At 43.0% G+C, this 17497-nt stretch overlaps 1 protein-coding gene across 3 annotated transcripts in view; it reads right to left on the bottom strand.

The window, feature by feature from the left end:
• Window positions 1-17497, bottom strand: part of alg9 (ALG9 alpha-1,2-mannosyltransferase) — a 265182-nt gene that overhangs the window by 117536 nt on the left and 130149 nt on the right. For all 3 annotated transcript variants that reach the window (XM_068053983.1, XM_068053985.1, XM_068053986.1), the window contains exons 11-13: window positions 11527-11656; window positions 9004-9151; window positions 3834-3963 (exon numbers count right to left, since the gene is read on the bottom strand). In XM_068053983.1, coding sequence (XP_067910084.1) covers window positions 3834-3963; window positions 9004-9151; window positions 11527-11656 — 408 coding nt within the window. The remainder of the gene's footprint in view (window positions 1-3833; window positions 3964-9003; window positions 9152-11526; window positions 11657-17497) is intronic.

The following is a 17497-nucleotide window of genomic DNA, read 5'->3' as shown; positions in this document are numbered from 1 at the left end:
TTTGCAGACATCCTTCCCTTTTCACCACTGGGTGATTATCCAAATTCTGCTGGCATTTGTGTTTCATTTTCAATAAAGCTAACTATACTTGCGGAGTAGCTCAGCACTGTTCCCACTCAGTTAAGCTTTTCATGCTTGGCACTACATGACAATAGATGTCTGAGAAAGTTTGTTTAAACAGCTTTTGAAAAGCTTTTTGATTGCAGACCACAAAGACGTAAGGTGCTTTAGACAACTTGTTTTGTATCGCATTGCCATGCAAATTAGAGACAAGTAATAATGATAACAGACTGTTTGCAGAAAATTAGCTGGAGTGGAAAATTTAAATTAAAATTAATTCCCCCTCCTCCACAGCATCACCTTTCCACCTGAAAACTCAACTTTTGTACCCAAGATGTCAATATTTCACAGGTAGTCAAAGGATGGAATGTCACAGAAATTAAAAAAGTGTTCGGCAATAGTTCAGATTTTTTTTTTACATAATTCAGCTTACTATCAGTATATAGAATGAATCTTCTTACCAAAGAGTTGCCATGGCAACACTTCTCAGTGTCTGTCACAGAATAATGTGGCAGCTGAGGTAATAACAAGACTTCTGTAAATATGCACGATGTTTTATGCTTCTGCACTCAATGCCTCACACCATTACATCTTTAACAGTAAGATAAGCCTCAGCTCCGTGACTGAAGCGATCTGAAGCTTTTCTGGCCTCAACATGATGCCAGATGATGTCAATAGATTTTAATTATCAAGACATTTAATCTGAAGAACAAACACTTGGTGAGACGGGAGTCTGACTGACTCACTCTTGGATCTAGGATTGTTGAGCTGTTGAAGCTTTAGGTGCTATATCAAGAACTAAAAATATGATGCAGTTTGAAAGTTAAGAGCACCATCACCATCTATTGCCTTAAAGAGATACAAACTGCCGTACTGGAATAAATGACATTGATTAAAGTTGAGGAAAATGAAGCTGCAAGGATATTGCTTGTCAATCCGAATCATATAATGTTCATGACCTGCATAATAAGTTGGCTTTTATGATAATCAAACGAACTTTCTAATCATCAAAACTGAGAGCCACAAGAAGACATTTTCACACATATGTAAAGGTGGTTTGAAATAAAAGTTAAAACCAAAAACGGTGATTGGATAAAGTACTCTTGATTTAGAAAAAGCACTGTTTTGCTGTGAGCCATGACTTATAAATATTCACTGCCTTTTGATGCAATATTAACACCAATGTATTTAGTCCCCCTGAAGATGGGGTTCACATGGGAACATAATCAGCCAGGTTTCCTCACTGCAAAGTGTTTGTGCAGGGAATTCTGGTGGGAATAGCACCAATATTGGCTATAATGGCCAGACAACTTGTTTACGCTCATGATCGAGGGGGTCACTCATAAAAGGTGCCTTTTTGGATGCAACCTGAGGAACTGTACCCAGCAAGAGTCATCACATTCAGTACAAAATGTTAATTGTATTAATTATGTGTTTAATTGTGTTCAGATGGTGGGCATTAAAATTGGGGATTCACTCGTGCTCCTACATATAGAAGCAGAGTGAAACTGTGTGGCTGGGTTTGGAGGTTCATGTTTGTAAATGTATATCTCTAAATAAAAGCTTTTTAGTGTACAAAGATTAGGCTTCAGTTCTATCCTTCACTTGCTGGAATAGAACACAATAAAGTTCACAGGTCCATGAAGGCGGCAGGACAGGTAGATAAGGTGGTGAAGAAGGCATATGGAATGCTTTCCTTTATTGGTCGAGGTACAGAATACAAAAGCAGGGATGTAATGGGGGAACTGTATAAAATGCTCGTTCGGCCACTGTTGGAGTATTGTGTATAGTTCTGGTCACCACAGTACGGGAAGGATATAATTGCTCTGGAGAGAGTACAGAGGAGGTTTACAAGAATGTTGCCAGGGCTTGAAAATTGCAGCTATGAGGAAAGACTGGATCGGCTAGGGTTGTTTTCCTTAGAATGGAGGAGGCTGAGGGGGGACTTAATTGAGGTGTACAAAATTATGAGGGGCCGAGATAGAGTAGACAAGAAGGACCTGTTTCCCCTAGCGGAGAGGTCAATTATCAGGGCACACAGATTTACGGTGATTGGTAGAAGGACTAGAGGGGACATGAGGAAAAGCTTTTTCATCCAGAGGGTGGTGGGTGTCTGGAATCTGCCGCCCGGATCAGTGGTGGAGGCAGAAAACTTCAACTGATTTAAAAGGTACCTGGACCTGCACCTGAAGTGCTGTAACCTGCAAGGCTACGGACCTGGTGCTGGAAGGTGGGATTAGATGGGCAGTTAGTTTTTTCAGCCGGCGCAGACACGATGGGCTGAATGGCCTCTTTCTGTGCCATAACTTTTCTATGGTTTCTAGGGGAGAAAAGTGAGAAAAAAGAACATTTTCATCAGGGCCATCTTAGTAAAGCACTCACAGAAAGCGTCTTCTGCACAGCAAAGAAAAAAAATGAACTATCATTTGCCAGCGGCCATTTACAAGAAAGAGCAAACTCTGTAGAGGGCGCTGAAATGTGTCTTGAGCATATTTTCTGACAGATTTAAGTACAATTAAACTAGCTTATCCCATTTGCGAAAGGAAATTGGTGTCTGATAGCAGGAAATCATTTTTTAAAGTTTACGATTTAAAATATTTTCTTTTTAAGTTAATGAGGTGAAAAGGCTGTTAATAGATGCATTGATGGTCTAAGGATTGCCAATATGCTCTGTATATTACGAAGAAACTTCCTTATCTGGTGACAGGAAGTAATTTACAAGATTGAGCGAAATTCTGATAAATATGAGTTTTTAAGTCAATGTGCAATTATTCACAGAAGCATCGAAGAAAATCATACCGTTTGACTACACATATCTTCCCACTGAGAGTTTGCTGGAAGAAGAGGGAGGGAAGGGAGAAGAGGGAGAGAAGGAAGCTGTATAAAATAGCCAAAAATTATCTGCAGCTTAATCCTGTAGTATTGAACATATTGTCACATCAAAGCACTTTATTGGTTCTACACAGCTTTCCCGACCCTATTGTGATCCCAACTCTTCTTCTGTAGAGTTTGAGTTAATAGTTAGTTTCTATTTTTAAACATTAAGGATACAACAGATATGCATTCATGTCGCATCTTTCACAAGATCAAGAATTTCCAAGGCACATCACAATTGGAAAAAGGCAAGGACCAGTTAATGAACAATGAAGAGAGAGATTCAGATATATGACCAAAAACTTGGTCAAAAAGATGGGTTTTGAGAAGAGGAGCAGAGGCCCACGGAGGGAACTCCATTGAGAAGCAACTGGAGGCTCTGATATTAATAGTAGGGTGAAGGTGATGGGGATGGGATGTGCACTCAGCGCAAGACAGTAAAGTACTGGAGAAGATACAAGACTGGAGGAGGTGGCAAACATAACATGGGGTTAGGTCATGCAGCAACTTAAAGACAAGGATTCAGATTTTAAATTTGATACTTCCCCACTCCCTATATGCTTAGTCTGTGTCAGTAGCTGCTGGAGAATCACTTTTGACCTTAATGCATTCAGTGTAAATACATTGAATTTCAGCAGAGAGTTAATGGAAAAAGTATTTAATTTATTAGAAAAAAGTTACATACATATAAGTGGACTGCTCCTCTGAGGTTGGGTTTGAGATGCATTGTTGGTGCACAGTACAGTGAACTTTATGTCTAACCCACGATATATCTGGCTAGTAGTATTTGATGTCGACAATGGACATTCGGAGATGGAAACATTCCATTCACCTGTGTTAATATTCCTCTGTTTCAGAATATAAAATTCACAGCAACAAAAATCAAGTCCTTCACTTACATATCTGGATGATTCTTCACGGTTTTGGTCATTCATGTCTGTAGGATGGATCTGAGTTGCCTTTGGTCCTTTGGCATAGGGTTTTGGGAGCTGGCCTCGAAATTCTGAAGCAATGAACTGGAGCTGCCAGCTGGAAAACAAAAATCAAAACTTGTTCTGCATTCAGCTTTTGGATTAAACAACAAAACTTTCGCGCTTTAGTCTTTCTTTTATATTGGAGCGGTTTCACAGTTGCACAGATTACCACTTGTTAGGGTCAGGAAGAGATGCTGAGAGTGCAGGCTGCATTTTTTTTTCCAGAAAGCGCAGTGAAAATCTAGAACTCTCCCTTCAAAGGGCTGTGGATGCTGGGTCAATTGAAATTTTCAAGCATGTTATCAATAAATAACTGGCTTGATAAATAGAGGCATCGATGCAAAAACAATGAAGTTATGATAAAACTATAAAACACTGCTTTGGCCTGAAATGAAGTATTGTGTCTAATTTTGGGCACCGTACTTTAGGTAGGATGTGAAGGCATTAGAGAGGGTGCAGAAAAGATTTACGGGAATGGTTCCAGGGATGAGAGACTTCAGTTACGTGGATAGATTGGTGAAGCTGGCATTGTTCTCCTTATAGAAGATTGAGAGGAGATTTGATAGAGGTGTTCAAAATCATGAGAGGGGGGGTCTGGACAGAGTAAATAGAGAGAAACTGTTCCCACTGGCGGAAGGATCGAGAACCAGTGGACACAGATTTAAAGTAATGGGCAAAAGAACCAGAGGCGACATGAGGAAAATCCTTTTTGCGCAGCGTGGGCTAGGATCTGGAATGGACTGCCTGAGACTATGGTGGAGGCAGATTCAATTGTGGCTTTCAAAAGGGAATTATCTGAAGAGAAAAAATTTGCAGGGCTATGGGGAAAGGGCAGGGAAGTGGGACTAGCTGAGTTGATCTTGCAGGGAGCTAGCATGGCCACGACAGTCTGAATGGACTCCTTCTGTGCTGTATCATTCTATAATTCTATGAGCACTGGCCCCTAGAAATTGAGGAGGGAAATACTGGAGCTTTACTCCCTGTACAGGAGTCCTACTAGTGGCTTTAGAAGCTAAGATCTGCACTCATCTTTAGTCTGGGATAGGTGTGTGATGGTGGGAGACCACCAAAGCTGTAGGTACATCCACAGCGCTGTTAGGGAGGGAGCTCCAGGATTTTGACCCCGCGACAGTGAAGGAACGATGACATAGTTCCAAGTCAGGATGGTGTGTGGCTTGGAGGGGAACTTGCAGGTGCTGGTGTTCCCATGCATCTGCTTCCCTTGTCCTTCCAGGTGGTAGGGGGTTGTGGGTTTGGAAGGTGCTGTCAAAGGAGTCGGTGAATTGCTGTAGTACATCTTGTAGATGGTACACACTGCTGCCATTGTGCGTCGGTGGTGAGGGGAGTGAATGTTGAAGGTGGTGGATGGGATGCCAATCAACTGGGCTGCTTTGTCCTGGATGGTGTTGAGCTTCTTGAGTGTTGTTGGAGCTGCACCCATCCGGGCAAGTGCAGAGCATTCCATCACACTCCTGACTTGTGCCTTGTAGATGGTGGACAGGCATTGGGGAGTCTGGTGGTGAGTTACTCGCCACAGAATTCCCAGCCTCTGACCAGTCAGCTGGTTTTGCTGGTGTTAGTTGAGGGATAGATGTTGGCCAGGACACCAAGAGAACTCTCTTCTTCTTTGAATAATCCCATAGGATATTTTACGCCCACCCAAGAGGGCAGACAGGAGCTTTGGTTGAATCTTTCACAAGACAGACAGATGTCCTGTCTAATTAAGCTGATCTCCAAGTGTTCTCTCCCTTCTCCTCTCACAACCTGGGCACACGACCAAGGCTCCTTAGACAGCACCTTCCAAACCCGCGACCTCTACCAACTAAAAGCACAAGGGCAGTAAATGCAGGGGAACACCACCACCTGCAAGTTGTCCTCCAAGTCACATACCATCCTGACTTGGAACTATATCGTCGTTCCTTCACTGTCGCTGGGTCAAAATCCTGGAACTCCCTTCCTAACAGCACAGTGGGTGTACCTACCACACATGGACCGCTGCGGTTCAAGAAGGCAGCTCAGCACCACCTTCTCAAGGGCAATTAGGGATGGGCAATAAATGCTGGCTTAGCCAGCAACACCCACATCCCATGAATGAATAAAAAAAAAATTCCAGGACATTTTGCCCCAGATGGAACATCACCAGAACTTCAACTAAAAAAAAGCAATTGCTAATTGAAAACTTGAAATATTCTTCATTCATATCATGACAGACTGTTGAAATAAATCTTGTGTAATGTATCAAACTGTGTAGACATAACACTTTGTGACATACTCCCTTTACTGTTGTGCATTCCTTTTTATTTTAAAGTTTTATTTTAAAATTACAAAAGTCCTTGGTTGAAGGACAACCAAGGCTAGAACATGGGAATAAATTGGCTTTGCTCCAGTCTCAAAATATGTAATCATCATGAGTCACATCTACTAGTCAGCAGAGTTAGACCCTCATAATTGCTGAAGGAATGGTCTTTCATTTTAAACTCTGTCTTCACTTAGTTTTTGATAAATTACAGATTCAAGAAGTAGGAGTTTGGCAGTTAGATCAATAGGTGTTAAACTATTTACTTTTGATGAACGGTCCCACCCAAAATATTAAACCGGCTTTGCTATTTGGACATTGAATCACCCTGTTTAGCTTTTCCTCCTTTTGTAAAAAAAAAATGTCCTTGATGTTACTTATTCTACTGCAGTGAAACAGAACAAAAGGAAAGTAAGAGCTAACCAAGCCCGAGTAGCATTTTCTCTCTTCTTTTGCTGATTAACTGCTCTGTTACAACCTATTGTTAACAAACTGCCCGACCCAAATGATTTTTAATTCATTCTCGGGATATACGGGCGTGGTGGTGAGCTGCCTTCCTGAACTGCTGCAGTTCATTTGTTGTAAGTACACCCACAGTTCTATTAGGTAGGGAGTTCCAAGAATTTTACCCAGTGACAATGAAGGAACAGCCAATATGTGTCCAAGTCAGGACAGTGTGTGACTTGGTAGTGGATCTTGGGAGGTGTGTTCCTGACTTGGGATGTGTAAAATCCCTTCACACTAATTGTTTGGCTGTAATATAAATGGAGCAGCTGGAGATGGTCTTCTCTCACAGAAACAAAAACATAAATAAGTTGCTACTAGAAGATCCAGCGGACACTGAAAATGAGCAACTGGTCAGTGTGTGTGTGTCTGTGTGTGTGTGTGTGTCTGTGTGTCTGTGTGTGTGTCTGTGTGTGCGTGTCTGTGTGTGCGTGTGTGCGTGTGTGTGTGTGTCTGTGTGTGTGTGTGTGTGTGTGTGTGTCTGTGTGTGTGTGTGTGTGTGTGTCTGTGTCTGTGTGTCTGTGTCTGTGTGTCTGTGTGTGTGTCTGTGTGTGTGTGTGTGTGTGTGTGTGTGTCTGTGTGTGTGTGTCTGTGTGTGTGTGTGTGCGTGGGGTGCAGAAGTGGCAAGAAAAGGAATATTTTGAAGAAAGGTCCAACATGCTACTTAGGATTTTAGCTGAAAAAGGTGACAAAACATATGATCGAAAAATTTCTAAAAATCTAGAAATATTTTCATTCAGAGGGTGGTGGGAATCTGGTACTTACTGTCTGAAAGGGTGGTAGAGGCAGAAACCCTCACATTAAAAAAAATACTTGGATATACACTTGAAGTACCGAAACCTACAGGGCTACAGCCCAACAGCTGGAAAGCGGGGTTATGCTTTTTGCCACTGACGCACCTCTCCCAACACACACACAGGCACGTACACACAGACCAGTTACTCATTTTCACTGTCAGCTGTATCTTCTAGGAGCAATTTATTTATGTTTATGTTTTTGTGAGAGAAGACCATCTCAAGCTGCTGCATTTATATTGCAGCCAAACAATGAGTGTGAAGTGATTTTACAAATCCCATGTCAGGAACACACCTCTTTTCGGCCGGCACAGACACGATGGGCTGAATGGTCTCCTTTTGTGCCATGAATTTCTCTGATTCTATGTATCTATAAAAAGAAAAAAAAAATGCAACTGTTCCAATCCTAAGTGAATCTATTCATTAACCCCTCACATAAAGTGCAGGTGGTCTTCAACTGTATTCACTGATAGAACTATAGTAATATATTAAACATTTTCAATATTTAGCGCACAAGATCTAAAACCAACTTTTATTTTGTTTGACGCTTTGTATATAATGACTTTCAATAAATTGGGATGATTTGAATTGAAAAAACATGAGACAGACTTGGTATATTACCTGTTAAACACAAACTGCAATGACTTGGGGGGGAATTTTAACTCCTGAAAATGGTCAGGTTTGGGTCAAGTGGGATGTTAAAATGTTAAAAGCTTGAATCCCAACCCCAAACCACCTTTAACCCACCCCATATCTAGTTTTAATTTGGGGGGGGGGGGGGGGCGGGGGGTAGCCAACCCACTCCCAGGAGGGGGTTGCAATTTAAATATTATAATTAGGCAGTGTGCTTCATATTTAGCCACCATTTTAAATTTAACCCGGACCAGCTGAGTTTTCCAGGCCTTAGGAAATCCAGCAGCTAAAGGAAGAAAGGACTGCTGGATCCGGGTGGTAAGTGCCTTTCTACTACCTGCTCGATCCAGTTTTCCTCTTCACCAAGCCCCCCTTGATCGGACGTCATCACCCCCCCCCCCCACCAATGCACCCTCCCACCCCTGCCCTCCACTGACCCTTCCAATCTACTCCATGAGGCCTCCGATCTCACCTGACCCCAGCCTCCAATCTTGGTGTGGCCTCCAATCTCCCTATTGCTCCAGACCCCGATCTTCCACCCCACCTGCCCTCCTCTCATAGCCTTCCTGATACTTTTCCCTCCCACTACCCCATCGCCCCCTCCACCAACCCCCACCTCTCCTCCCCTGCTGCCTACCCACCTGACTGCCATCCAGTCTCTCAATCTGATTGGCTGTGGCTAGGAAACGGTGATTAGAAAATGCTAATTAGGTCCTGCTGTTAAATTCAGCTGGACTTTCGGGGAACCCGCTCTTTCCAGTTTCCTGACTTCAGAAGAATCCCCTGCGCTCTCTCCCCGCCTCAGAGTTAATATCCAACCCGTAACGTCTAACCACAGAACTGAGAGCCTGCAGACAAAGTTACTTACTTGTCAGGTAGGAGAAAGCTACTGGGAAAGCGATACCATTCCTTTCCAACACAAACATTGACTGGTCTCCCCTCAGGCACCATATGAATGCTTGGGTCTGTAGCAATCCTGTGGAATTCTGGATAAAGGTCAAGGGGGGCATGGTAACCTGCGGATTAACAGTGAGACAACATGATGGACATTCCTGCCACAACCTCAATTTATTCGGCCTTTTAGGAGAATTACGAAAAACAAAGCCAGGCATCATTCGCAAACCTCTTGTCCATAGAACAAAAACAAAAAAAGAATCCCTGTGCACAAGCAAATCAGCAAGTCCAGAACAGCGCAGATGTTGCTGCAAATACGAGGTTTCAACAACACCTGTCCACTGGCATGGACTCGATGGGCCAAATGGCCTCCTTCTGTGCCATTATAACTCTATAACACCCCACCAACCTGCCTGCAGGTCAGCAATATTCTGAACAGTTTACACGTCCACTTAGCCGAGGACCTGGTATTTTAAGAACCGTAATTATCACGCTGGCCTTCTGTGAAATGACACTTTAAAAACATTCTGAAAACAAGGCTACAGCCGAACCTTCATTTTTAATCTTGCCTTCTCTGACTCCTGTGGTTCTGACACTGCACTGTACATCAGCTCAATCACGAACTGGGAAAACGCGCTCAAAGGGTGCGAGAAAGTTTAACTTCAATGTTACAAATTTTAACGCGTGAAGCTCTGGCTTGGAGGTCTGTGCAGACAACGTCTATTGGCAGCCAACGATGGAAGACGATAGACATGTTTGGCAGGGATAACCCTCCTCTTGTTCCTAGAATCACTACAGGTTAGAGGCATTACAACTTGTAAACTGTATGTTTCAATCTTTTACAGCATTTGACATTAGTTTGACCTTATGTTCCCTACAAGACCAAAGCAGCACCACAAAATCGGTAGTGATTAAACTAAACTGCCACATTATATTAAAAATGCTAAACATACTGGGCTGCAACTCTTTTTTTTTATTAGTTTGTGGGAATTACGCATCGCTGGCTAGGCCAGCATTTATTGCCCATCCCTAATTGCCCTTGAGAAGGTGGTGGTGAGCTGTCTTCTTGAACCGCTGCAGTCCATGTGGGGTATGTACACCCACAGTGAAGGAACAGCGATATAGTTCCAAGTCAGGATGGTGTGTGGCTTGGAGGGGAACTTGCAGGTGGTGGTGTGCCCATGCATTTGCTACCCTTGTCCTTTTAGGTGGTAGAGGTTGCAGGTTTGGAAGGTGCTATCGAAGGAGCCTTGGCGCGTTGCTGCGGTACATCTTGTAGATGGTACACACTGCTGCCATTGTGCTTCAGTCATGGAGGGAGTGAATGTTTGTGGATGGGGTACCAATCAACTAGGCTGCTTTGTCCTGGATGATGTCAAGCTTCTTGAGTGTTGTTAGAGCCGCACCCATCCAGGCAAGTGGAGAGTATTCCATCACACTCCTGACTTGTGCCTTGTAGATGGTGGACAGGCTTTGGGGAGTCAGGTGATGAGTTACTCACTGCAGGATTCCTAGCGTCTGACCTGTTCTTGCAGCCACGGTATTTATATGGCTACTCCAGTTCAATTTCTGGTCAATGGTAAACCCAGGATGTTGTTAGTGGGGGATTCAGCAATCGTAATGCCATTGAATGTCAAGGGGAGATGGTTAGATTCTCTCTTGATGGTCATTATCTGGCACTTGCATGGCGCGAATGTTACTTGCCACTTATCAGCCCAAGCCTGGATATTGTCCAGGTCTTGCTGCATTTCTACATGGACTGCTTCAGTATCTGAGGAGTCACGAATGCTGCTGAACATTGTGCAATCATCAGCGAACATCCCCACTTCTGACACTCAACATTCTGAAGACATTCCCACTAACACCAACCGCCCCCCCACCCCACCCCACGTTCTGACCCCATTAGAGTTTCCAGGGCCAGTAGGAAAGCACCTCATCTGCATGAAGCCAGAAACTACCTGCATCACTATTATTGCATGCCCCCATTCTACATGGAAACTCCAGTGAGACTACTGGCAGGAGGGTATAAGTACAGTGTGACAAATTTACATAGACAGTTTCCAATATAAATGTGACATAGAAAGTTATCTTGGAAATATAAAAATATGAGAGAATGCAAGAGATTAAACTGGGGACTAAATTGTGCCCATTTGCCTGGTCTAATTATCTCCACCATTTAACACTCCACTTCATCTGATGACTACACTTGTCTTGACTGCCTGTGTATATCACCATGGGAGATCAATCAGTTACTTTTTAAAAAAAAATCAGCATTTTCAAGCTTTAACTTTGGGTTTTTTTTACCCTTCAAATCAACCAATCAAGTTGCTCAATAAAACTGAAGCCTTTGGGAAAAGTTTCACACTCAACCATATTTCGCACAAAGTCTCAGTGGAAGCTTTTTATCTATCTTGCAAGCACTGAGCAGTTAGCACTATGTACGGAGTGGGGAGAAAACATTTACACATAAACACCACAATTACTTCCAGCCACTAACCTCTGAATAAAGCCACTGAGCGAGAGAGTGAGAGAAATCCAAACAGGATGACTGTGCCCAAAGCAAGCCAATTAGAGGAGACTGTATAATGCTCTAGACGGTAACGCTGGAATAAGAAATGGTAGCACTTCTGTAAAGAGATGGAAAATACTACCGTTAGTAGACCAGAAGGGTGAATATTATGGATCCCCTCGGCCCACAAATATAAGTTTAAATAAAAGTGTTATTATTTCCCTCAAGTTGCTGATGCCAATAGCTCTTACCCAATGAGGTAACCAGACCAAGCACTATCTTTCCCAACACCTCAGATCCACAAAATTTGAGCGAGTGAGGTAAGAATTATAAGTGCAAATAGAGCCAAAATGCCTGACTCCATGGGTCAGATTGCCAGGATTTCAAGGGCTGATGTGGCACACAAGCTGCATTTTGGGCACCCCTGGTGTAGACTGTACAACTAAGCTGGCAGATGATACACCAATAGGAAGGTACAAGGTGTCTGCATCCTGGTAGCTATAGACACACTACGCACTCCAGCTTCTTCTACTGTTCATAGCCTCACTGCACGTACAGAATTACATACATGACACGTCACCACATATGTGCTTGAAAATTCTTAGTGATAGTCCGAGTTTCAGAGGAAGTCAGAACCCTGATTGCAAGAATTCTGCCAGCCTTGCTCAATGTTATTTCATGTGCCTTACTCGTGCAAGAGAAAGACAAAACAGATTTAGAAATCAGAGAAATGCACTCAAGCCCACATATTTGGCCATTCCTAGAATATTCCACATTGTAATGGATATCTGAAAGTCTTAGTTGTTCCTAGCATGTTATAGCAAGACTCATAATATGCAAGACTAGTTAACAACATCTTGCACCCATTGTGACTTAAAGCAGTTATCTCTTTCTACACATATTTTCATCATGTTATTGTCAACACTCATGGAGCACAAGCTCTAGTGCAGAGGTACTGAAGATGTCTTCTCGAGTACACTTTATTTTTATTCATTCGTAGGATGTGGGCGTCGCTGGCTAGGCCAGCATTTTTTGCCCATCCCTAATTGCCCTCAAGAAGGTGGTGCTGAGCCGCCTTCTTGAACCACTGCAGTCCTTGGGATATATGTACACCCACAGTGCTGTAAGGAAGGGAGTTCCAGGATTTTGACCCAGCAACAGTGAAGGAATGGTGATATATTCCAAGTCAGGATGGTGAGTGACTTGGAGGTGAACTTGCAGGTGGTGGTGCTCCCATGCATCTGCTGCCCTTGTCCTGCTGGGTGGTAGCGGTCACAGGTTTGGAAGGTGCTGTTGAAGGAGACTTGGTGAGTTGCTGCAGTGCATCTTGTAGAAGGTACACACTGTTGCCACTGTGCATCAGTGGTGAAGGGAGTGAATGTTGAAGATGGTGGATGGGGTGCCAATCAAGTGAGTTGCTTTGTCCTGGATGGTGTTGAGCTTCTTGAGTGTTGTTGGAGCTGCAGCCATCCAGGCAAGTGGAGAGTATTCCATCATATTCCTGACTTGTGCCTTGTAGATGGTGGACAGGCATTGGGGAGACAGGAGGTGAGTTACTCGCTGCAGAATTCCCAGCCTCTGACCTGCTCTTGTAGCCACAGCATTTATGTGGCTGGTCCAGTTCAGTTTCTGGTCAATGGTAATCCCTAGATGTTGATAGTGGCCGATTCACATGATGGTAATGCCATTGAATGTCAAGGGGTGATGGTTAGATTCTCTCTTGTTGGAGATGGTCATTCCCTGACACTTAAGTGGCAAGTAACATTCACGCCACACATCAGCCCAAGCCTGAATGTTGTCCAGGTCTTGCTGCATCTGGAGACAGGCTGCTTCAGTATCTGAGTCGTTGCGAATGGTGCTGAACATCATGCAATCATAAGCGAACATCCCCACTTCTGACCTTATGATGGAGGGAAGGTCATTGATGAAGCAGCTGAAGATGGTTGGGCCTAGGACACTACCTGAGGAACTCCTGCAGTGATGTCTTGGAGCTGCGATGATTGACCACCAACAACCACAACCACCTTCCTTTGCACTAGGTATGACTCCAACCAGCGGAGAGTTTTCCCCCTGATTTCCATTGACTCCTGTTTTGCTAGGGTTCCTTGATGCCATACTCGGTCAAATGCTGCCTTGATGTCAAGGGCAGTCACTCTTACCTCACTGACATTCTATTCAATTACAATTAGAGGCTGGCAGCACAATAAGTCAAATATATAAACAGAGAAGAGAAAGGAAGAGGTAGGATTGTCTTAGGAAAGGGTAATTCTTTGTTACGATTGTTTATCCCAGCGTTCTACTTCAGTAAGACGTTCTCTTTCTGTCAATTAACCTCTCACCCACACGCCCAATCCCTGGTTGAAAGTGTTGGCTTGTACTGGAGTCAATGCTCTGGCAGTCAAATGGCTGCCTCTTAACGTACATGATCGGGGCAGCTCTTGAGAAACCTGCAGGCCCAAAATTGAAGGCCTCCACCAGGCTCGGAGTGAGGTACAAAAATTAGGCACTCTCCTACTGAGCAGGAAATATTGCGATCTTGTGTAAATAAAGAAAAGGACGAAGGAGTACTTTGCACAGTCTTACCTTTCCTGCTCCTTCAAGGGCACTTGATCGAAACCAGTCCATTAGTACCTTTAGTCAAGCAGTATAACACACACTTCACTTTATTTTCAACATCATTGAAGCACATCAAATAGACAAATTAGTTTCGAGAGGTCAGATTATGCTTATGGGTTTGATATTTCTAACAGGAATTCTTCTCAGAGAATGGCTGGGCTCAGCTGTATTGTACTCAACACAACAACTTATATTTATATAGCGTCTTTAACATAATAAAACGTCCCAAGGTGCTTTACAGGGTAGGACAAAGTAGGACACTCAGCCACAAAAGGAGATGTCAGATCAGATGAACAAAAGCTTGGTCAAAAAGATAGGTTTGAAGGAGTGTCTTAAAGGAGGAGGTGGAGAGGCACAGAGGTGTAGGGAGGGTATTCTAGAGATTGGGACTTAAGCAACTGAAGATACGGCCACCAATGGTGGAGCGATTAAAATCAGGGATGCACAAGAGGCCAGAATTAGAGGATTGCAGATATCTTGGAGGGTTGTGGGGCTGGAGGAGATTACAGAGATAGGGGAGGATGAGGCTATGGAGGGATTTGAAAATGAGGATGAGAAGTTTAAAATCAAGGTGTTGCTTGATTGGGAGCCAATGTAGGTCAGCGAGTACAGGGGTGATAGATCTTAGCGTGAGTTAAGACTTGGGCAGAAGAGTTTTGGATGGCCTCAAGTTTACAGTGAGTAGGAGAAGAATGAGGCAAAGGTTGGTGAGTTCTGGGGTACATCACTGGCTTGTTTGCGTCCAAGAAATACTTCTCTCCTTTCTTTCTCATTAAGACCCAATTGGTTATTGATTTCCTTTCTCTCAAGAGCCCATGTCATTGCCCTCGCAGCTCTACGAGGAAACACTGGAGAATGGAAGTCAGAGAAAGGGGATTTCAGAATAAAACAAAATTACTATTCAAAAAAAAAAGGAATATTTGGGTAAAAATGGGGCCTGTGTGAGTCAGTAAACAGACTTTGTCCTTCAAATGTTCAATGCCTTGTTGTACATTTCCTGCTTTTCCTTCTTGTATTTCCTCTTTATTGACCTTCTCTCCGTGTGCTATTGCTTTTATACCATCCCTCCCCATCTAAAAAATATCCATTACAAATTTATTTCATTAACGTTTTCAAATGCAATATAAATACGCACATCTCCATTCTCCTTACATTCGAAATATATCCGCACATTCCGCAGCTGAAATGTGTTTTGAAGCTACATTGCCTTTCGGTTTGACAAATGCTACATTGGATGCTTTGGCACCTGTTTCCAATCCATCTGCCCTGCAGAAGCACCTCACTATTCAACAGTACATACTGTCAAGAATACTTTGCATCATTTTCTGTTAGACTAAGGGATTTTGACGGAGACAACTGATTAAATTGCATCTGCAGATGGCCGACGGTTTACTGTAGGATTGGAGAGAAGTTTTTCTTCCCCCTACAGCTGAATTTGCTGTTAAACAGAAATCCATCTGTCCGGTTCACCGAGTTGACCTTTTATTTCCATTTTATGGCAATGTTAACTGAAGGGACTACTAACATGTTGCCCAACTGATAAAGGACAGATGCTAGAACATTCTAACCCACCCTCTCAAACAAGCATTTCTGTGCTTTTTTTCCTCTTTTTCTAAAAAAAAATTGAATGCTCATGAATCGACTAGTAATAATTGGCATTTTTTGTGAATATTTGTCATTAAAATACCATCACTTTTGGCTCCCATTGTGTGATCAGTTTGAAAACAATACTCTTTTTAACCAAAAGGCAAACAGTATGGATGCTGGAAATCTGAAATTTAAAAAAAAGCTGGAAATATTCAGCAGGTGTGTCAGTATCTGTGAAGAGAGAAACAGAATTTACAAATCTGATAAAAGGTCCTCGACCTGAAATGTTAACTGTGTATTTTTCTCTCTCTACAGATGCTGCCAGATCTGGAAAATATTTCCCCTCTTTTTTTCGACAGTCTATTTTGTTTTTGGACAGCAGTGGTTCAGTGATAATATCATATCGGCAGGCATATAGGCTGCATCTGAACATGTTCTCCCAAGGGAAAAAAATTATTAGCCTGCAACCCATCCCCCCATCTTCAAATTAACATTGCAATCTGAAGACCACATTAGATTCTGAAATATTTACACGCAGGGAACCACAGAACAAAAAAATGACCCATTGAGTGCACACCATCCTGAAGTTATAACGAGCCTTTTCCATCATTGACTCTGCTCCCATTGAATCTACTAACGAAAACAAAAACTAAAAGAATATAGCAGCTACAGGGACTTTGCTCATTAGGGTTTCAAGGCATTTACAATGGTATTTTCTGCAGGCTTCAGTCTGTATTCTTCTTAAGCCGCATGAAATTTTATGTTCATCGTTAAATCATTTTGTACTTCTCTTGGGATGCAGTTTAAGTGTCATATTTGTGTAAAAGTGACAAATAACTCCCAACTGATGGATTTGTATTATACAGTGAATTTTACTGATGCTTTTTGCACAGCACACATTAATCCTCTGTATCATTTATCAATATGATCTTGATGATGCTATCCCCTTGGGGAGTCCATCTTACATCACATGCACACAACTACACATCAAGTATAAATTCCAGGGCTGTGCCAAAATAGGTTTAAATTGTTTGCAGGGTCTCTTCAACATCCTGAGCAGTTAGTAATCTGAAGCCAGTATTTTCTTCCCCCCAAATAAACTTCGAGAAAGTGGTCAGTCCTGATAGTGTTCACACTATGTAAGGCTTACTGGTTGTGAGATGAGCTCTGGATTTACAAGCGGAGCTCTCTCATGCCTGCAAGGTCTGAATTTTCAGTGCAACATACAACAGCAGGGGCTGCTGCCAGGCGCCCTTCATGACAGCCACCATCCTCAGACTGTAACTATATAAAAGCAGCCTCAGAGATAGAAACAAAGTCATTGGATTTATATGGCACCTTTCATGACCTCAGGACGTTCCCAAAGTGCATCACAGCTAAAAGGGTTACAGAAATACTTCTGAAGTGTAGTCACTATTGTAATGTCGAAAACACAGGAGCCAAGCTGCACACAGCGCTGTCTGACAAACTGCAATGTGATAATCTATTTTAGTGCTGTTGGTTTGTTGGTTAAATATTGGCCAGGGCACCAGAACCCCCCTGCTCCTCATCAAATAGTAGCCATGGGATCTTTTACATCCACCTGAGAGGGCAGACGGGGCCTCGGTTTAGTGTCTTTAAGGACAGCACCTCTGACAGTTCAGCATTCCCTCAGTACTGCACTGGAGTGTCAGCAAACATTTTGTACTCAGGTCTCTGGAGTGGGAATTGAACCCACAACCTATGGTCTCAGGCAAGTGTGCTACCCATTAAGCCA

This window comes from Heterodontus francisci, chromosome 22, assembly GCF_036365525.1.
Source record: "Heterodontus francisci isolate sHetFra1 chromosome 22, sHetFra1.hap1, whole genome shotgun sequence".
NCBI classification, from domain to species: Eukaryota; Metazoa; Chordata; class Chondrichthyes; order Heterodontiformes; family Heterodontidae; genus Heterodontus; species Heterodontus francisci.
This window is presented reverse-complemented; position numbering and strand designations above follow the sequence as displayed.